This window comes from Syngnathus typhle, linkage group LG6 (assembly GCF_033458585.1).
Source record: "Syngnathus typhle isolate RoL2023-S1 ecotype Sweden linkage group LG6, RoL_Styp_1.0, whole genome shotgun sequence".
NCBI classification, from domain to species: domain Eukaryota; kingdom Metazoa; phylum Chordata; class Actinopteri; order Syngnathiformes; family Syngnathidae; genus Syngnathus; species Syngnathus typhle.
The window spans coordinates 1,033,695-1,056,644 of NC_083743.1; the positions used below are offsets into that span (position 1 = coordinate 1,033,695).

The following is a 22,950-nucleotide window of genomic DNA, read 5'->3' on the forward strand; positions in this document are numbered from 1 at the left end:
CGGGAAGTGATCACTCTTTTTCCCTCATCTGGAAATAGACAGCAGCCATGTTGTGGCATTACCTAGTGCAATGTTTTCCAAGATTCGAGCCAAGACGCAAATTTTGCAGGAGAAACATCTTTATATCTAAAAGTTACACGACCTGTTCGTGTTGCAACTAAAAAGTCTCGTAATTTTTTTTTAAAAAAAGGGGCATTTGCTTCTACAACACGCACACACCGAGTTGACTATTAAAATCATTTAATGCTTAAAACAAATACAAGTTACTTCACTGGGTCATCACAATTTTGAACAATTGTTTTTTTTTTTCCATCTTTGTAACACCCTCAGAAATATACATTCACATAGCTGAAGAAAAACAATTTCTCTCTTTTTTTTCCCCATTGCCATCGATATCCCGGAACGTAACGTAGACATTAAAAGCGAACGTATCAACTGGCGCCCCCTAGTAGTGGTAAACTGAGAAACACGAGCGTGGGGGGGAACGAGGGGGGTGGGGGGGCGCTTGACGTCTCTGGGGCTGCAGTTCCATTTAGATAACACCCTAACACACACACGCTCACACACACACACACAGTGGACCTACACTCTCAATCTTATGTACACTATTTACAGTGCGATGAGTACAAAAAAAGCAGGATGGAATGAAGTTACAGTCATTATTATTATTACAAAATGGTAAGACCATGTAAAAAAAATGTCAAACAGCGTCTATGGCAGGACGTTGATTTTGTGCTTGGACAGCGTGCAAGTTCGTAATCTCTTTGATGGGGTTGTGCTTACACATGGGGGGGCTAAGACTTGCTTTTTTTTTTTTTTTACTTGGGGGGGGGGAACAGAACAACTGGCTGTGATAGGCACTGAATGCACCGGGATATTAACATGGAAGGAAAAACTCAAATTTTTCTTACGTGAAAAAGACAAAAACAGACGTCAAAGGTGGAGAAAAAAAAACTTGTTGGGTATTTAAATGGAATCCATATAAAAAAAAATGACACAGAAGAGAAACGTCTTGACACCCTTTACTTTGTTACATTTTTACAAAAACGTTGACATGCTACTCTGAAAAAAAATTTGTAAAACATTCACCACCTAGATGCTTTCCCTCTCTCCTATTTATTTATCTATTATATTTATATATTTATATCGATGTCATAAAAACGCGCTAGCGTTGTTTGTGTGCCCATCAACTTTTGACTGCAAATGAAAACACGCAAACACTCTCTCTCACACACACGCGCACACAAACATGCAGGCAGTGGAGGAAATAACGACTTGATCCCCTGCTGAATTTTTAACAAGGATCATTAAAAGTCTTACATTTGATGGATTTTATGGACACCCTAAAATAAAAGTTGTGACAATGTGGAATTCCGCCAAATCATCTGGTGCCTGTCAACCAATCGGCCACTACTGATCTTAACAGGTCATGTGGAGGAAGATGGCCGTTGTGGGAATTTCAAAAGCTCTCAAAATCCAGACCCAGAAATTAGAAATGCACAGTTTGGTTTAAGCCACAGGCGCTAATCGATTGATTAGAAACCAAAGTTCGGCAGACTTTTTACTTTCTGAACCTGGTCTTGACCGTAAAGTCTTGTGCCTGAACCTCTCGCCCAAGACCAGCTGGGCTACGCTCCAGCACACTCTGGGCTCAAATGAGGACAATCGTTATAAAAACTGGATGGACAGATGGATTCTGTCTTATTACCATAATCAATTCTAGAAATTGGACATTTTTCCAAGTGAGCAGACTTACAATTACTACCAGCAGGGAATCAAATTCTCATTTGTCCCACTGTAACGTAAGGCCTAATACAATTTCTGTATTTTTCCACTCATTAACAGTGATTTTTTTTTTAATATATTAAAAAGACAAACAAGCATTCATTCTCATCAAAATAAACAAACATGAAAGCTGTAGGCAACCTGTCCCGCTCCAAGACGGCCGCCGTTCATGTTGGAATTCCCTTTTAATAGGTTGGAGGTTCCGCTGCAGTCCTTGTACCATAAACAGACGCTTAGCGCGCGACCTCAATCGCAGTGAGCGCTCGAGTGTCATTGATGACATTTGCCACCCCCTTGAGCGCTCTTGTAAATGTCACGACATGGTGGACAAGGGGGCGGATTGAAAGGGGGGGCTCCAGTCCGTCTCCAAAAACGCCCCCCCCCCCCCCAAACCAAACAATAGCTGCTGTCTTTTTGATCGCAATATTACAAACCAAGTGAGACACGTAAAAGAAAACGATTTTTAAAAGCCACGATGAATCCAGTGTCAGACTTTTTTTTTCCCCCATAAATGTGCCTGAAAAAAAAACTCCACCGGCAAGTGATCTACACGATAAGACATTTACAACAAAGAGATCAGAGACACCAATGAGCTCTCGCCTCCAGACTAAAACGGCGGTAAATGATCTTTGACTGGCGATGATTGGTGTCTGGCGAGACGAGCGGGCTTTGACCGACGTGGGTTGGAAATAGACATACCGGAAGAAAAAAAAAAAAGGACCGATGTATCCAGTGTCAAACTTTTTGCCGGGCGAAATCTCTCCCAGCGAGTGGTCTACACCTTATGACATTTACAACATGATGATCAATTAAGTCTGTGTAGATTCTGCGTCTTCCAGGTAATTGGCAACACTTGAATGGCGGCAAGTGGACTCTTCTTGTTGGTGAAAGAACTTTCACATATCATCTAAAACATTTCTTCAGTTCTAAAATTCTAAGTGTGGTGTCCAACAATAACATTTTATCTATACTATCGTGAACCTTGGGGCGTTCAAACCTAAAACTGAAGAATCGTTTTCGATGAAAGTAGAAAGTCTTCACCGACCAAAAAGTAGCCAGTTGCCTCGAATCAATTTAAGCGAGCATGGGTTGTGCCACCGTCCGGGTTCCCCACGCGTTTTTTCCAACGAAAAACCCTTCCACCTGCAAGCAGTCCACACGTTAAGACATTTACAATAAGATAATCCAAGAGATCAAAGACACTAAAGAACCAGCAGCTCTCGGCACCGGGTCAAAGTTTGTGATCCGATGGGGCTCCAGACAAAAACGGCGGTAAATAGAAGTGATTTCGAGGGTCCGGCAAAGGGGGGCGGGGTTAGTGAGGAAAGGACGGAGGGCTCCGAGGGTGGGGGGGTGCAGTTTGACCAGTGTGGGTTGGTGATGGAGGTGAAGGGGTTGGGGGTGCGCCACCGCAGGGCTGGTAGGCTTCCTGGTGGGGGGCGGCGCCCGCTACACGTACCACTCCTTCTTGGAGATGACAGAGCCGTCGGTTTGGGAGATCATGTCGTCGGCTATCTCGGGTTCGGCGTCGTACTGGAAGGCCAGAGTCCGCTCGTCGTAGTCGCGGCTCTCGCCCTCGTCCACCGTGAAGTAGGGCCTCTTCAGGTCCTCGGCTTCTGCGTCAAAATCGCGCTCGCCCCCCATCTGCGTGGGTTTCTTCTCATCGTCCGAGTCGTCCGGGTACTGCAGGTTCTTGGGCATGGGGGGGTGCACCGGGTGACCCCCGCCGCCACCCGCCTTGCTGTAGCCGTTGCCGAACACGTGCTTCTTGGTGCTGTAGTCGCCCTTGAAGGTGCGCTGGCGGCGGCGGAGGAATACGAAGAGCAGTATGGCGGCAACCCCCAACAGGGCCACGCCCCCTACCGCCAGCCCGATGGCCACGCCTGCACTGTGTTGCTCCGGCGGGATCTCATTGCGCCCGGATGGGTTGTTAGGGAATTCTGGGTAGGAAAAGACAGATGGAAGGGAGTGTGTCAGTGCTCTGGTGGGAGGAGGTGTGGTTGTGCAGATGGAAGGACGGGAAAGACAAGGATGGGAAAGCAAAGGGGGAAAGGGAGGACACCCCAAGCCCGTGGCGGACCCCCGAACCACCCGACCCAAAAGGAGGCGGCATGCAAATTCAGACTGGAAAAACAAAAGTAGAGAGCCCCAAGCATAACCAAAAAATTGTGGCCACAATACAGTCATGGTTAACCAATTCCGGACCTTGGACTCCTCTGGTGACCCCTGGTCTCTGGACCACAAATTCACAAACGACTTTGTGAGGGCTGACTGTTTTCTATATTGTGGCCACAATTGAATCCCCCGCCCCGTGCTTCATACAAAAGTGCATCGTGAGTTGAAAAGGGGAAAAAAAAAATGCATGCATGAACTTGGAATTGTCTGGAATTCCACGAGGTGTCATCAGACAAGCGACAAACATTCAATCAAAGCTCATCATCAGCTTGGAGGCAATGAAAGCAAACAGCCAGAGAGCAAACAAAGCAGCCGAGCCGTCACACAAACCAAGACGACCTCCTAAAACCACACCGAGGTGCTTTCTGTCAAATTTGCGTGGCACAAAAAAAACTTTCAAGTCGCAGCCTGCACAACGATGACATCATCCACTTCCTCAGGCCGGGAGAATACCACACCCGACTGACAACAATTTCTTCAGCCGAGAATGAATTACCTGCGTTCCTCCACAATTTACGACACCGTAATTCCATCCACTGATCAATCAGAAAACATATTTTGATGAGCGAAATGCATGAACAAACACATTTGCCATCACATCCCAGGCTATAAATTCTCAATTTTACCACCCTTTGGTCATTATTTAAAAGCAATTAAAATAAAGACATGCTTCTGACAACACATTATTTTCACTGTACCAAAGCGTCTGCCCATCCAGGCACTCAATTTTGTCACCAAAACGTTCTCGGCTATAAATCTTTCACCTAATCGCGTCTGATGTAAACGCGCTATGATGAATGCACTTCTACAGGGCATGGCGCAGTTGAAGCAATAAAAAAAAGAAAAAAAGATACAAGAAAAAAAAAAGGCTGCAGTATTTCATGTTATTCATTGCCCGTATAAATCTATCACACCCCTGGATTGAATTATCGCCTCTCACTGCGCATCTTGGCACCTATTAATCTCAATGGTAGCTTTTAGTGCTTCCAAGTCAAGGTTAAGGCGCTATTGGAATATTTTCTCGGCGCATCGCGAATAGAGGCTGCCTTGTGTTGCTGGGAACAGGATCAGGGCTGTTTTATCAGTCTGTTGGCAGGTGTTGCCGCTAGCGACGACGCGTCGGTGGGACGTCGGCTCCCTCCCGCGCGCTGTCACAGACGATTCCGCACAGGCGACGTCACCTTCAATGTGCCATATTAATAGCGTTTCAATAACGACAAATTAAGACAAGGTAAGGATGCTGAGATTTTTGGCGGAAGGCCGACACCAGTGAGGCGGGGATGGACTTTTAGTTTAAATATATATATATATGTACACACACACACACACACACACACTATTTCATTCTCTCTCTATATATATAACAGTTTATTTTTATGTGTCAAACGCAAAGGATTGGAAAAGATAACATCAAGGCCATTAAATGACACGAGTAAGACATTAATAGCAATTCAATTTGCGTTCTCTTACAGGCAGACAAAAGAACAATGACCAAATGTGTGAACATCTCTCGACAGTTTTGATCCACCGCTTTGTGTTTTAATCCAGATGTAAAAAAAAAAAAATTCCAACACGCTGCATGTCATCGTTGTATTTGTTCTTGCCGACTTGTAATTTCCCTCTTCTCCTTTTCATCCTCACTTTGTCACGTTACCACGCCCTATGTTTCTCTTTGAAAGGACCCCCTCTCGCCCCCTCATCCTCGCAGGGATGGGAATGTCTCATCGAAGCGTGTGCAGACACGCAAGTGGAAAAACGAGCGGCTGCAGGTTGCTTTTGATAAACTTGTTTCCTTCACAGCAGTGTTTTCTTGTCGCATTCTTGCTGGCGTCATGTTTATTTAACGTACGAAAATGCGCCGTGGTGCCTTCATGCCCGAGGGGATAGACCAAAGTCTTTGGACACGCCTTTGAATCAATGTTACATCTGTCGAGGGTGGGACTCCACCCCTTGAATGTTGATTCCTTATCGACGCAAACAGTTATTTGTGTTTGTGAGCCGTAGGCTCATGGCTACACTTACTTAGGTCTTCAAAAGGCCACAGCCAACCAAGATAAAGCTATGAGACTGGGATAAAGCCGCACCGTTGTCCGTATAGTTGAATGCCTTAAAAAAAAACAAAAAAAAAACAACAACAACTGGCAGACCTTTGTCTGCTTTGATATACTCGTATTAGTGCTACACCTAGCTTGAAATGCTAACCAACGTCAACATTCATCGGCTCTTACCTGGCCTTTATTGTTAAAAAAAATCATTTGATACCTTTTAAAGTAAAAAAACTAAACCCAAGCCAACCAAGTGAACCCATGCGGCTATGTAGTCTTATTCAATTCCACACCGATCAAAAGCCACATCTTTGTCGTAGCTGTAAAATCCCCATATGTTGTTGTCAGCTTCAAAGCTAACGTTATACTACCAAGGCAGCGACATTACACGCCCCCTACTGATCAAACGTGAATTAGTCAAAAGAGCACACACGGCAATTTCCATTGTTCTTTTCTTAATCTCAATGGCACTCAATTCAAAGACTTGGTCTCTCTCTTTTACAAAGACGGCGTCTCCAATATCAACTTTTAAGCATAGCAGCTAATGGGATTACAGAGACACAGCTCCTCATTACACACATGAATCAGAGGTCACCCTCCGCAGGAACACCTTGTCCCACCCAGCCAAAAGGGGGATAAATATGGGAAAGGCTTTCCCGTAATCCTCAGCCTTCGATTCACGGGTGCGTCGTCGCTCTCGTTATCGGAGCCTAATTAGCTCGGACAAATGGACGACATGAAAGAGCGCCAGCCGCCCGGTTCCCATAAAAGATCAGGTGATGCCACCCTTTGACATCCGCCTTGGAAATTTTGCTACAACTCACGGCAGGAGAACAGGCATGAAAGAAGCCGTTTAAAGCAGATCTATTTTTAAAAGTTCCCAAACTAGAAATATTAGGATCGTTAGCTCCAGAGGGTTAAAGATCACAATATCTTGCTCTGAAGCCGTTCTACCCGATTGACCGGTATTGAAAATGATTTCAATCCAACTAAATGTTGACATAGTGATTAAAGTCTATTCACAGAAACGACATGAGGGCCACGCATTTTTACTTTGCTTCCCATGGAGGGAAGCCTGTGGAGCCTTTTGCCTTTCACATAAGTCTGCTTCACCTGCCACACTTACTAAAACCCCCAAAGTGGTTTGAAAGAGGCCAATACAAGTCATAACGGGTGGAAAAAAAAATCTAACAACTTTCTTTTTAAAAGCCAAAAGCATGTCAAATGTTCCCCCGGTAGAGCCTCAGCGTACGTGTGGGACAAGATAACTGCGCATCAAAACACCAATGACGTCATCGGTGGAGAATGTGTGGACACAGAGGATGCTTTTTTTATTTATTTATTTTTAACGTGCACAGCGGCAGCCTGCCCAAAAAAATCATTTTATTTTCATTTGTGCAATATTTGCTATTTCATTCATTTGTGACATACATCTCTTCTTTGATTCATTGCTGGCTATTCTTTGTGCTACTTAATGTATTTGCGGAGGCGGCCATTTTGCTGAAGGGCTCCATAATGCGTGCGTCTGTGTCAACAACTCGTCTGGCCTCCTTGATGCACTTTATTGCCATCGAGAGTCTGGAGCGCTGAGCGGACGCGACGTAAAGACGAGTTACTGGGTCAGCGGGTATTCCACCGCGAAGGCTTTTGCTCTTTTTAAGCAAGCGGCCATTTTACCCCAAACCTTCTACTTGTCTTCTTGCTTCTTAAATGTATTCTTTTTCCCCCTATTTTATTCGTTGATCGTTATTATTTTTACATATCTAGAGCCGACGGCGTGTGACCTACATGACGCGCTGTCGTTGAGGCGTGACTTGGAGATTGTGAACCGAGAACGCTCGGGCAGACGCGTCCCCGCTGCTCGTATCCTCGGGAGAAGCCAAACAAGCAGAGCTGGCGGAGAAAAATGTTGATGATAAATGGAGCTCGCCTGTCACGTGCGCTCTCCTGGTGACATTTTATTCCTTCACAACAACAAGATGGAGGAGCATGCCCCTAAGCCCCTTCTCCATCTTGTCGAGCCTCTGTCAATACTTTTGCATTATTTAGAAAATATGTGCTAGCGGGACCAAGGAAATCCAGCACGGATTCGTTCGTTGTTGACGAAAACTGCAAATCTGGTCATTGTTGACACTAAATTGTCTTTAGTAATTGCAAAATTGTACGTGAAATCATATATTAGGGTACTTGGAAGTGGTTTTGATGTTCTACATTTACTACATATAGTCTGATGTTTCGGAACTATACGCTCAGAGATTAAAAATGTATTAGATTAAAAATTGAGATTAAAAAAATTAACATTCAAGAGATTAATCTCATCCTCACGATTAAAAATTGAGATGAATAATTGTCTTTGGCGCTAACAAACAAATTGTACAAGACTAAATGGGATTGTCATGATAGGACGCACAAGTCTGAAGACCACCAAATAGACCTTTCAAGTGGTTTTAATTAGCATTAGCCGAAGCACTAACTCAACTACAGCACGCACGTACATGTGGTCTGGAGGCGCGTTGACGCTAATGCCTCATTTGGATAATGAGGGGTGATCTTGGCCGAGGCAAGGCCTCCCGCAGCGAGGACGCGTCGCTTCGCCGTCGGCCCGACTGTGTCTGCGAAAGAGCGTTTCGGCCGACAACAAGGTCGAACCAGACGAGTCAACCTGCCCCAGTGTGCGATTATAAATATCTTTGCATTGCTACTAGCAGAAGGTGGCGGTTTGGCCTCTGAAAACTCTCTTGGAAAATGTCAAATCTTTTTGTAGATGTTCTCCAACATCCAAACTTTTCATCTCCATTTTGTATTTTTCTCAACACCGACCGCTGCTTTCTTGCTAACATGGGAATCTTTAAACAGAAGCACTGGATTATTCACACGTTCTCCAAAAAGAGGTTAGTTAAGGGAGTAAAGTTTCTTTTGGCCTTCAATCCTTTCCAAAATCCACTTTCATCATGTGCCTGAGCCCATCTTATTTCCCATTTTTTCCTACTGCCGGATGTTAGCAATGCATTTGTCTACTTTCCTCCTGTTCTTGACGGATCTGGTTGAACAAAAAGCTTTAGTGCACCTTGACTCAGATAAAAAAAGAAGCTTCAGATAGAATAAAATATATCTCTGGAAGCTAGGTTCGCCCATGGGCTGAACCTTAACTTCTCTGATATCATCTCCTCCTCCTTGATGGCGATAAAACAAGGATATAAAAATTGTTTACAGCGCAAAGCACATTACAAGTATGGTTGCCTTCCTTAGGCTGGTTAAAACAGTGGAACCGCACAAATGTATAATTGTGTAATAAAAAAAGTGTATAATATAAACAGGCTTATCCTTATCATGAACTATGTCAGTGATTCTCAATTATTTTCTGTTACGCCCCCCCCTAGCAAGAAGAAAACTATTCGCGCCCCCCCTCCCCACCGTGACTATCCTAACTTGTCTTGTAAGTCGTAAAATGTTGCACTGTCGCAAACGTGACAGAAGTAACAATGAGAGCGCCACTGCCCCCTGCTGTAGTAAACGCGCAATTACACTTTATTCTAGTACTGCCAAAAAAAAAAGCCTGTTCCCCAGGGTCACACGCGCCCCCCCAGGAATAGCACCGCGCCCCCCAAGGGGGGCGCGCCCCACTATTTGAGAAGCACTGAACTATGTCAACGTGAATTGATGAGTTTCGTGCGGTGCTTTGCCGCTACCTTATGGCCGTTACTTACATCGCACCACATCTACAGTAAGATGGAATCCTAATAATAACAACAATAAACCCGATAAATTACACAATTGCCTCAGCATTTGATTGCTGTGAGGCTGCGGTGCAAACTTTGAGACAGAACAAGTTTCCCACCTGTGCGATAAAACGTCTCTGTGGGGGGGGTGTTTAAAAAAGAAAAAAAACTAACAATAATAATATTTAAATGAAAATTTCCACAGGTCGACCCACCAGAAGGGCAAATAAATGTTCCCACATTTATCAGTACAATGAAAACAAAAGACAAGAGGATGGGTGATTATGGCATAATTGTGAGGCCTTTGCGAACAGAGAGGCCATTCATTAGCACTTATTGTGTGGGGAAGAAAATGAAGACGGCGGTATCATTTTGCCCACCGCACAAAAACAGAGCGGGCTTGTTTCCGAAGGTGATTAGTGTAAAAAAAAAAAAAAAAGAGGCTGATTTCCGTTTCTTAGATGACCACAGCGCAAGTTCATTGCATGTTTATAAAAACTCGATTAGTTTGAAGTCTCAACATTTTCTTTGAAATGTACGATTATATACGGAATGCTCATTAGGTTGATGACTCGGAACTGTCTTTTGCTTTTACAAAAAAAGATTCATTCAAAACTTAACTGCTTTTGATGTTTAATGAATGCTCAATTGTCTTTCATGTTTATATAAACATACTCTAGCGCAAATGAAAACACTTGTCTTTGTTGGTAATGGTCTTTGATGGTCCCCAAAAAATCCTAAAGAGTGAATCGTCTTATTAATTGACAGTCATGGAAATGTTGAGTTCATTAAAGACTGAATTGCGTTATAAAATAGTATTTTAAAAAAGAAAACACTAAGTAGTCATCATTGTCCAAAGTTGGGCATCACTTTTGCTACCGAGAAGGAATTGGACAAATATCCGACTGCATCCCTAGCAGGAACTCTGAGTGTCAGTATATTGTATTTTTCTTGAAATTTCCGATTTCCTAGTTATTGGAACAGCCTCAAGATTGACAGCTTTGACAGACTTCAGCCAGTCTGTGACGGTGACCGGAATAGGCAGAAGAAAAAATAATGGAAAAATGGACAGATGGATGGATGGAAGCTAGCCACAACTATTCCACACTGTTGCAAAGATGATACACACAGTTGAATTCACCAGCCAATTGCGGATGCGTACAAATTAATCTTGACCTTTCCAATTTGCTGCCTTGATTGTTGAGAATTAGATGATCAAACGTTCCCAACTTCAACAGCCAGCTGTGCATAGATTAATTTTAGAGCAACTATTTTGTTTCCGGGGTTGATTAGCATATCAGTAAATTTTCATTGACAAAAATTTAAGACCTAAGATTTGAGAATTTGCTTGATTAAAAGTAGGTAACATCAATATATTGCCAGTTGTGGGCGCAATTTATTCGAGTCCAGCTATGTAGTTAGCTGCTAACCTAGGCGATAAGAGAAGCTAGTATCCCCATATCTATAGTAATAAGTATGGAAATTTGGCCAAATTACAATTTCACTCGGCTAATTTGCTACCGAGACAAGCTAAGCGACCAGGTTTGTTTAACATCCGATGCCCTTCTCCAACGAGTTGATTAATCGGAGCGGAGTACCTGTCGGCTTCCCTTCTGTAGAGTTGTGAGCGAAATGGGAATAAGCAATTTGTTTTGAAGAAAAACAGGCCTGTTTTTCTTTGGTTTATCTTAAGGGAGAAGTGATTAAAAGACGAAGGTGCTTCATTAGATTGCAACGAACGACGCGCGTCCTTGGAGGAAGCGCTCCGTGCCCGCGTGACTCATTGCGGTTCGACGCCTCCCCCCCCCAAACTAATTGAAACAAGGTGCTCCTTGGCCGTCGCTATCTGCTGAGCGCTGACAAACGGTGGGGCGAAGAGCGAAGAGCTTGATTAAAATTTGCCTCTCTTAAGTGCTCCATCAGCGTTGCTTCCCGGCGCGGTGAAAACAGATTTCCTCGGATACGCAACACCTTGTCTCGGACGTTTTATCTTGGCGAAAAGTGGAAGCAGGGATGTTTTCCCTGGCAGACTTGTACTGCTGTGTCAGTCCACGCTCATGCATAATGCACATCGCACGCAGCGACCGCGCATTCGAATAACATCCCATTTTGATAGACGCCGGACGTCTGATATTTTCTGTCAGCGTCTCGGGTACAGTTCGGAGCCGGCGGGAAAAGGCCAAGGCGTGAACGCGTTATTGACTAAATATGAAATGATTACATTTCTGCCCTTTAAAGCAACATTTGGAAATCAAATGTAAGAGCAGGTAAACAAACTTGTCTGGAAGGCGAGAAACAAGAATTGACCGGAAGCCGACACCATAAAATGAAGTTATTCAACCACGAGAAACAATCTGTTGACATTTTCCAGACCGCAAAATCACATTGCTGCGGACTAATGCTACCTGTTAGCAGGTACGCAATATTAGCTACCAGTTGGTTCAGGAGTCTTCTCATCAAAAGATATATAGCACTTTTTCTTAATCAGTAAGGCGCTAAATGTTAGCTTTACATGGACCTGAAAATTTAACAGAACCTAATACCAAAAAAGTGCTATTGAAAGAGTCGAGAGGTCCTTTGTCGCTAAGCACTCGGCTAGTTATATATAATGTTCGCAATGTTAATCCCTTTTGTGACACACTACTAATCTTGGAGCGAGCAGAAATCAAGCTGTTAGCATTTTAGAGACTTCAAAATCAAATCGCTCCGGATAATGCTACCTGTTGGCAATGACACAGTTAGGTGCCGACAAGTCGCTGCTAAGCTTGCCCCAAGAGTCTTCGAATCAAAACTTAGCATGTCCTCGCTCGTTCTATCCCGACAATATGTTGCTACACATTCGCATTTCATCCAAAGAAAAACCTTTTGCATCTGTTTTAATTCAAAACGCTTAAAAATAGCTGTATGGAACTCAAACGTTGAGATCGTAAACAATCTTGTCTGAGACAAATAAGGATTCCCCTGGAAACTGAGGTGCTTTATGTATTGTAAACAATGCCAATCGTTTTGCAGACAGGTCATGTCAATATTTAGATGAAGCATTCCAAAAACAAATAATTACTTTGGCATTAAGGTCGTTAGGTTAAACAGGCTTATGAGGCTCTTTGCAAATGTACTCTCTTGAACGGAAAGAGTTTAAGAACCTCTGGCTTAGAGCGTGTCTTGCATTTGCCGCTCCAGATAACAAACAAGGAATTGGCATTGTACATTACGAAAACAAGTCTCGACCTGAATCGGCCCAGGAAACAGTTTCATCTCCCCGTCACGTAGCACCTGCAATGTCGAGGCGCGTGGGCATGTTCCGGCAAGCCGCCGCATTCCTCGCCACATCAAACGGCAACCAACCCTGTGTTTGACAGTCATCTGTTACCCTGAAATTTGACAGGCCGGCGTGTTGGAACTCCCAGCAGCTATGTTGGGTTAGACTGTGACCTTTCACCGCTCATATAAAAAAAATTGTGAACCTTTGGGAACTTGTCCAAAACAGATTTTTTGTTGATCAAACTTGAAAACAAACGTTTGTTACTTCACCAGCCACCAGTAAGAACAAGTCAAGTCTGTCCTTACTCGTTGACTAGCTAGATAGGTTGCGCCTCGATTGTGCTTTATCGACCGACTCGCACTCGGCCACTTTCAGTGAGCTACGCAACCAGGCAGAAAAACCAAGTCGTGCATTGAAACGGCGTATGCAAACATCCAGCAGCTGAATGTGCTTAAATGAAGTATCGTCTCTCTAGAGTCACTCAGCACAAAGACACAGACGGCGGCAGTAGAACAAAGCATGCTCATTGACAATAAATAGAGAAAATGACTTCAGTGGCTTTTCCTCTTTGTCTTTGCGTCGCATTGTGTGGCGTTCAGGGGCCTTTCGTATGAGCCGATTGCTTCCTCGCTTTCCTGTCTGGTGACTAACGGCCGCCTCTCACACCTGAATTATCACACAATACACCCCCCACCTCTCCTATCAAGAAAGAATAGCAAATAAAAATAAAGGCACTGTATGACAAGTTGTTCCCGAGACAGGATGTGAGTCACTAACTAGAGTGTTGGTACAGCACCACCCCCGCCTGGGAGGAGCGCAAAAAAAATCCATACGTTTAAGTAAGATGTTTCTACGCCCACCACGATGTTGCTGAATCATCCGTCAATAAACCCGCTACCAACTTCCCCAACGTTATTCAGGGTTGCACAACACTGGTTCATTCCCGCACTTTTATGATATTAGCATCGACGTATCATCGGCTACATCCGAGTGAAGCTAGCTTCTCCAATTTTGTCGCTAACCAATGAAAATCTCAAAACAACAAAAAGCTCACGGCGATGGCATTTTGGCAAACCTTGTCACTTAGCCAGCTAGCGCTTAGCGACTGCGGATTTTTGGCAGCTGCTTAGTCACTTAAGTCCTTCCAACACTAGCAACTTGCATTTTTTACAACTTCTTTCATTTGTCAGCGCTAAGCAATTGCTTAGCGACCCCACCGGTCGCTACACAGTCACTACCACACTCATTCATGAGCAAGCTGTTAGCAAAACATAGAATCGGAGACGGCTTGTAGCTTTGTTAGTAGCTTTTTGCTCTTGCCAGTTATGAAGCCATGCCAGAGAACGGCAAAAGAACAAGAAAGCGCCGAAGAACGGCCGCCTACCGGTGATGTTGACGTCCACGATGCCGGTGCGCGTGCCGATGCCGTTGGTGGCGTCGCACACGTACGTGCCGGCCAAGTCGTAGGTGACGGGGCCCTTGAAGAACAAGCTGTTGTTCTTGATCTCCACGTTGCTCGGCAGTGAGCCGTTCAAGCTGGAAGGTGGAGGGAAAGAGCGTTAGAGAGAAAAGCAGAAAATACGGCACCGCGCACAGATCGCGACCATCGTCCATCTTTCTAAATTACGAGGGAGGCCCCAACAGGGACGTTGCACACTGAAAGCTGAAAATTTATACGAGAAACAAACATCCAATATAGTAAATAAAAAATGTCCTGAAATAAAATGAATTGTAAAAAATGTCAAAACTGGAAAAAAAAAGACATTTCAATGACAAAAAACAAAATATAAATAGCAAAGACACATATTGAAATAAAATGAATTGTACAAATGTCAGAAGACTGAAAATGACGTCAGTATACGAGGGGACTTATAGGTTGTGTTTCGGGGCTTACTTTGACAAACGGCTTATTGTCTGCATTTCATCAGGTAAGCTAGCTGCCCTGCGGGAGATTAGAAACCAGGAAAAAAAAAAAAGAGGAGCATTCGCAGGGCAGAAAATGGGGAAAACGTAGCGTGCATGTCTACGCAATATTAGACAGAGTTGCATGTTGAATGTAATCTGTCATACTTAATGACTGAGCAACCAGATCCCAATAGGTATGCTGCGGCCTGAGGGGGGGTCGTTAAACAGGTATGTAAGTGGGAGATGGAGTCAACATTTGTGTTCGGGGGGCTTACTCCCCCCCTACCCCGGAAGACCAACTGATGAAATGATAACCTGTCAATGAAGTGGCCTCAGGTGTTTGCCGCCACGGCAATGCTTCCGCTCGCTTGATCAGGTCATGCATCGGATAGCCTCTTTATTCATTTACACGTGAAGGAGGGGCCGCCGTGCCTGTTGCGGCCGTATCGATTTCCAACAACAAGTCGCCCGTTTCCTTCGTTGGCTTCATTGACCGCGAATGGACGAGAGTGTCGGACTCTGGCGAGTGCGCTTTGACGGTCGCTGTATTAACGGGAGTCCATTTCCTCGTGTTTGAAATCTTTAATAACATCTAAATAATGGTTAACATGTGTGTTTTATTGTTTTGACATTTTTAGTACTGACCGTTTAACATTTTTGACACATTTTGACACTTTTACTATTGACAGTAGTTAACATGAAGGATTATTGTTTGAATTTGAATGCGGTTAACTTTGTTTTTACACTCTTAGGTGGGTGATTGTTTTGACTTTGTTAACATTAACAGCAATTCAACAGACCTGAAATATGATGTCACGCTAATGACATGAATGTCAGTGGATGCCCTGACACCTCTGCTATGTGCTAAGTGTGTGTGCGCAAGCCCTGGACCAGCCTGTTCCGGACACTTCCGTCACAGCCTTGCGCTGACCTCCAGCGCCGAGCCCAGGGGAGCCTTCACAACAAATTTGGCGTCTGGCTTTCAGCGCCGCAATGGCCGTCCCCTCCGATCTGTCAGCGCCGCGCCCTCGTCTTCCTAGATCACATCTCTCCTATCTGCCGCATTTGATCCCCCCTCCCCCGCATCGTCCTTTGAGTTCTTTATCCGAGCTTCTCTTGCTGAGCGCTAGCTTGATATATATGCACGCATACATAAAAGCGCTAACCGGAGGGAGGCTCACGCCGTGGTTACGATGATCAATTAATCTACGTCTACTCCGCTGGCGTGACTTATTCGTTCACCTCGCCGCCGCTGAGCATTTAGCGCATAAATTGCCGCATTCATCTCTGTGTACTTGGGCTCGACGCTGCTGTTTACAAACAAAAGAAGCCACGGAACAGTTTTTGTGCTATAGTGCGAGAATACAAAAAGATGAAATCGTGGGAAACGTTAGCAATATTTGTTCCTATATGAACTCTAGCATGTTGGCATTCGATCAATATTAGCAGCTACGAGGGTATAAAAAAATAAATAAATAAATAAAAAATATTACATTGTCAACTCGTGAACAATTTGAAAGAGTCTCTGAATTTCCATTCAAGGACCGAGATTGGAACTGTTGTTTGTTTTTGGCATCATTGCTCCAATGGAGCCATTGTGATCGGCCTCGGGTCAGGCTTCTTATCGCCATCAAAACAAACAAGCCACCGGAGAGAAGTAGCACGGCAAGGACACTGAAGATATCCTAGACGTGTTTGTACAACTCCCAAAAAAAAAAGTGTCGAGCATGATACAGAAACTTTGGTCAAACGCACGAAATTTGAGGAATATTTTGATTGCGAAATGCTTTAGATGGATTTAAGAAATGTGTTTGTAAAATGTGTCGCATGTGGAATACTAAGAAATGTTACAGAATTACTGCAATATGCCATGCAGTAATGTTATTTAAATCTTTTACTTCCGAGTTTTATTGATGGGCACAATTGCACCATTTGTGAGACAGTCAAGACTTCTTTAGCTGTTTATCAGGAGGGCTGATTGTTGCGCTGTGTACAGAGCGCATCGACTGCTATGCGACGAGGCCCTGCTGTCATCATTTTAAAAATGCTTCGCCACACGGAGACCAAGCTGAGCGAGCCCACTCATTCTGTTAACTTGACTTCATTATGCGCTTTTATTATGCTTTATTACCCGCGGGGGGTGCAAATTTGTCATACATTAGCCTGCCGTGTCTGCTCGGCACAGAAACCTTTGCAAAACTCAAGAAAAAAATAAAGGAAGAAAATAGAGCTGTGCATCACTCTGCATGAAGCTTTAAAAAGAAAATGTTAAGAACGACAAACGAATAAATAGGGGAAAAACAAACAAACAAAACCTTTGAGTATTAAAAAAAGCCAGCCAAAAAGATCATTCGGATAAAAGAAAAATAGCTTAGGTGAAGTAAACAGACAAACCCCAAAATAGAATAACATAAAAAATGTATAATGATAAAAGAATAATAAAGATAATAAAAAAAGTAGAGGTTTTTTTTGTGACGTGTGGGCACCACTCACAGTTTCCATTGGTAGATGGTGACCGGCGGGTTGGCATCCGCCCGGCAGGTCAGCTGAACATTCTGGCGGTTCAGGTACCAGTTGGCGTCAAAGCCCTCGATCTTCACCTCGGGTTCATCTGCAGAGCGAGTACAAGAGGGAGCCGGGTCACACAAACATGCTTTTGTGGAAAACCAGATTAGAAAAAAAAAATGCAGGAATTTGCTTCCACTCAAAACAAGCGTGTTGAGTTCTGTCCTCGCTGCTTGGCTTCATACCGAAGTTCAGACGGCAGTCTCTACTCATCACGGTCGTATAATTTGTCAACAACTGATTCATTGCCGGGAGCTACATGCTGGTGATATACTGTACAAAACGTTTGACTTGGTTTACTGAGAGCAGCAAAAATTCAAGCTGCCAAGTGTTTTGTTGTTGTTCGAATAGCACGATTAATACTGCTTAACGCTAAACAATATTATTCTTGCTGCTCTGGTCGCCTCTAATCTTCCCCAAAACCCAACAAATTTCTGTAATTTACTCCTCAATAAAATAACCAAAAATATTCATCCAAAATCCAAACAAAATCTCAATATCCTGACCAAAACCGTAAATATAATTTTTACTCCCCTTAAATCCTAGAAAATTGGAAAAAAATAAAAATTCTATCACCGTCCCAAACCCTCCCCCCAAAAAATCTAAAAAAAGGATTAATTGGTGACCAGAATGTATTCCTGCTAAATCATCATCAAAAAATTAATATTGGTCAAACCCTATTTAAAATTGATACAGATCAATTGTTCTGATAGCCCAAATGTCTCCAAGGACAATAAAAGCAAATAAGCGGATGCTTACACTGCACATTGAGCACCACGCTGTCGGTGAACCTCTCGTTGCGGTAGGTGACGATGCACGTCAGCTTCTGCTTGTGCGTTTCCCGGCCGGGCACGACCACGTAGTTGCTGCGCACCGTCACCGTGCCGTTCTGGTTGCGGATTTCCTGGAAGGTGGCCTCGCCCTTCAGTCTGGTGTCCCAGCGGATGACACTGGGCGGCTTGCCGTTGGCCGACACACACGTGGCCACCGTCATCTTGCGGCGCTGCGAGCGGGCCACGATGGTGGGCGTGGTCAAGGTCATGCGAGTCATTGGGCGAGCTGCAGAGGCGGGCACAAAAATATTTCTTTAGGGGCCAACTTAATTTTTATTAATTATGCCAAAAAAAATACAAAGTTTTACCCCTACCTTTGATAATTGAATTAATTAAACAAAAAACTTTGTACATGACGTGCGTTACCTCCCAGGGGGGCGTGCTAAGTAAGCAAAGACGCGCTAATCAAGAAACGTTGTGCAGTGTTCTCAAAGTGAAAATGCAAGTCTCGCAGATGGAGAAGGCCAACGTGCGCACTCATCTTATTGGAAATCCTTTGTGAGGTGCCAATTAGCAATCTCCACTTAGTGCACGCTTGATCTAAAGTAAACGAAAAGAGGGTAGGCTCTTGCGGATGCGAAAGAGCTCAGCACGCTCTAAAGAAGCGCGCAAAGGGGCTCTCGGATCTAAAACGAGAATCTAAGAGTTGTTTGGGAACAAGGGCCACTTGGGGGTATTTCTTTCTTTCAAAGGAAAATGCATCAAGCCTCACATATTGGCTTTGATGAGAATCAATTCTTGTATTTTCTTCTAAAACCAGATGATTCAAGCACAAGTGGGTCCAAAACCTTTCAGCCTAACCGGTAATCTTCTTGAAAAGTGGATTAATCAAAGTTTTCCAGCCGAGTTTAACTCATTCACAATATCGCATGTTTCGCTTTCCTAGAATTTGCTTTCCTGGACATCGCAGTACCTTGAATTAAAATTCAAAGGAAATCAACTCTACATTTGGATTACAGAGATTCACCGGATTGGAAGAAGACATTAGATTTTATTAACATCAAATGAAAAAAAGCAACAAAGTAACACCCCAAATATCTTTTGGAAGGAAAAAAAATATAAGCCTAGTTAGCTGGCTAGCCAACGACACATTAGTTCCAAGACAGCTAGTTAGCCAGCTAGAGACAGCTTGAACTAGTAGTTGACTAGGTTAAATTAGCTAGCTAGCCAACAACACATTAGTTTCAAGACAGCTAGCCAGTGAGCTAGTAAACTAGCTAACTAGAGACAGATCGATACCAAGGAAAAGCGTGCGCCCATTGGAAGTCATTAAGTTACATGGTTTAAACATAGCTGTAACAAGAATATAACACAGAAGCGTGCTGTAGATTCTTCCCGAATCCTGCAAAAAAAAAAAACAACAACACTGTGGTGATGAGGCGTTCAAAAGGAGCGCCTCACCCCAATTATCGCACTCGACCCGTGGCGGCGTCACCGTCAGAAGGCGCGGCGGCTGACACAGAGGTTGCGTTTATGCAAACTGTAAAAAGTATTTTCAGACAAAAGTCTTCAGAGCGGAGGGGGAAAAAAAAGTGCTGCTTGCCCAAGGCCTTCAAAGGCAGTTTGGCCACACAAGCGCCGAATTCAAAATGCGACGATCATTCTTTAAACGCTTCACTAAATAGGAAAATGTACCTTTGACCTTGCTTTATCTGACTCGTAAGAAAAAAACATTCAAGCATTTAGAAGACTAATTCGACAGAAAAACCTTTGACCCTTATTAAAAGGATCTTTCAGCAACTTATCATTTTTGATCAATGGAAAAAAACATTTTTATGGAAGAAGCTCACTGCCATCCTCAAAGCAACTGGTAAATATTCTCAAAATTCAAGTTATTCTCTTTATGAAAGAAGAAAAACGTTTAATATCTTCTAAATGCAACATAGTTATAAATCCCATCTTACCAAAGACGGTGAGGTTGACCATGTTCTCGCGGTTGCCCGCCGGGAAGGTGGTGTACTCGCAGATGTACGCCGCCTCATCGTACAGCTGCAAGTTGGAGAAGACGATGGTGGTGTCCTCCAGCGAGGGCGTGCGGTGGCGCACGGCCGCCTGCTTGAAGCTGACGCGCTCCTTGAAGGGCGCCAGCACGGAGACGCCCAGGGCCGGGTTGGCGATGGCCACGTTCTGCTTGGTGCCGTTGAGCAGCTTCTGCCAGGTCACCTGCGAGATCTTCACCGGTGGGTTGCTGTTGATGAAAATGCAGCGCAGCTCCACCTGGGAGCCCACGAAGCCCGACTTGCTCGAGTCCATCTGGACCATCTGGGAGCGGGCACCTGAGGAGGTAAAGATGAGAACGTTCGTCAGGAATTGCAGCCAAGTTCCGTGACGGCAAGAAACTGCGATCTGCTTTCATAGATAAAATTCAAATTCAAAACGGTAATAAAACCTACATTGAAATCCCCAAAAAAGCTTTTTAGTTTTTTCACTCAAAACTATTAATGTCATGTCTTAATGATGACATTTTTCTTGAAAAGTATCATCTTTTTTTAATTCCCCTGCCATTTACCTCTGCATGATAATGTTTAATTGGCATACAGATTATGAGAAGGTCTTTGGGAAAAAAAAGAAAAGTTTGTAAAGGCCTTGCTGCACAAGCAAATGAGCAAAAGCCTGACCCTGGGACGCCCATTTACCGCTGAAAGTCAAAGCCTGCTGTTTAGGGACGTGCATAGATAGCAGTACAGTCGCTTAAAATGCGCTAAAAGCCGAGGGAACATCGGGGTCCGCCGTGGGTGTCGTTCCTGATGAGAAGGGAGGCTTCCCGCGAGAAGCAATGCATCGCTAATGAACGAGGGCGACCGGCTGACGCCAAAGTCGCCTCGCCGGCGTGTCGTTTCCCACCGACTGCCTCCTCCTCGTGTAGCGCCAATGCTATTGCGCTTTTAATTACCTCCGACTCGCTCCCACGAACTGCCTGCGGCCATTATCAACCATGTGGAAGCTCTTAATAAACGTAATGGGAGCATGCGCATAGAGAAAAATCAAGCTAGCTCGTTTGTCGCCGACATTCAAAGGCTTAAGTTATAAAATGAGGAAAAAAAAAGTATGTTTATTTAACCCACACAAAATAAGTCCCAGACTTGTAGCCCTTTTAATAGCCTAGCAAACAGGCTCGCTACAAGCTAATTTGAGATTATTTACACTTAATGTCCGCACAAATGGGAAACGAATGGTCACTATCTAAGGAAACGTGGTACTCTAACGGCCCCATAAGAACAATTAAGTGAATTAACGTTATCTTTCGTCGGTCACGAAGCCAAACGCCGGCCTGACAAGCGCACAACAGCGTGCCGTCACGTCCAGCGGTTTGCCTCATCCAGCTTTGTCTTTGCTGCATCTTTATTATCAGTCGGCCTTGATTAATGTTCACTTGCAGGTGAAGTAGGATGATGTCCCATTTCCTCCCCCCCCGGGCGTCTCCTCCTGAGAAGCCTCGGATTTACAAGCCGGTTGTAATCAGCCACAAGGCGCGAGCCAGCAGGACTAGCTGCGAGGGGAAAGTCTTGAGTTAACGACTCATAAAGCCACTGCTGAATCATGTCGTAAAAGCTGAGAAAATTTGCTGTGGTACTTAGCAAACACATGGACCCAAAACAGAAAACCTAACCCAGGCCTGAAACAGTCACTTCAAACCCTAACCGGTTTTGAAACCCGAATTCCAAACTGTAACCCAGTTTTGAAATGCTAATTTGATACCTTAAGAGAGTCTGGTAAATGCACCTTGAAACTCTAAGATGGGCTGGAAAGCTCAATACATCCTTGAAACCCTAACCCAGGATCACATTTTAAACATTTACCCAGACTTGAAGCCCTCTACCAAACCTCAACCCAATCCTAAAATCATAATTTGACTTGTTTGGAACCTTGAAACAAATCTGAACATTAACCAAAGTTTCAACCAAAGGTTAAACCCCTAACCCATGCCTGATATTCTGAACTAGACTTGAAACCCTAATTGGAAACTGATGGCTAAACGAGATAGAGAGATAGCGAGAGATGATCACATCAGATTGACAGGTGTGGCTCTGATGTGTCACGGCAAACTTTTCTGTCAAAGCCGTCTAAGCCGCAGCAAATAAACGGCAGCGCATTCCATCTCCGACACACTCATCACTTGCGTTCTGAGGCGGAACGTTGTGAAAAAAGACCAATTCCATGCATTGTTATGGCTTTCGCTCAAGCGCCGCCACCGCCGAAGAGACTTAAGTGACAACCTTTGGAAGTTAGCAAGCGCAACATCATCTTTCATTTCCCCCTCGTCCCCCGCATCGCGTCTGCGGAGATTTGGACTCGCACCACCCACCAGATGACAGATTGATTCACTAACCCGCTTTGACAGCGAGGACTAGCAACCTTGTCATATGTACCTTGAGGAACACCTGTGTCCTTGCGCACCTCTGCTCTGCTTTATCACCGCTAACATTAGCCGGCCTAACGCTAGCAGCCGTGAGATATTTCAGGAGACGGCAAACGCAATTTAGCGCCGCTTTAAGTTGGATCTGGAGCTCCTTCCTCAACGTTTAAAAACAGAACCGATCAAAGCCGTTGATGGCAACTGCTATGAAAACATTCTACGCTAACTTTTTGTAATATTTACAGACGTGTGCTAACGCCAGCGCTAAAGCCTGATATATTAGCTCGTCAATTAAAGGGATGGG

The 22,950-nt window shown here is 44.2% G+C and overlaps 1 protein-coding gene across 1 annotated transcript in view; it reads right to left on the reverse strand.

Annotated features, from left to right (window-relative positions):
• Positions 1–223: 223 nt before the first annotated feature.
• LOC133155470 (nectin-1-like) overlaps positions 224–22,950 on the reverse strand; it is a 63,478-nt gene continuing 40,751 nt past the window's right edge. Inside the window, exons 3-7 of the mRNA XM_061280815.1 lie at positions 20,194–20,565; positions 18,216–18,515; positions 17,385–17,502; positions 14,371–14,522; positions 224–3,725 (exon numbers count right to left, since the gene is read on the reverse strand). Of these exons, the coding sequence (XP_061136799.1) occupies positions 3,235–3,725; positions 14,371–14,522; positions 17,385–17,502; positions 18,216–18,515; positions 20,194–20,565 (1,433 nt within the window). The 3' untranslated portion in view covers positions 224–3,234. The remainder of the gene's footprint in view (positions 3,726–14,370; positions 14,523–17,384; positions 17,503–18,215; positions 18,516–20,193; positions 20,566–22,950) is intronic.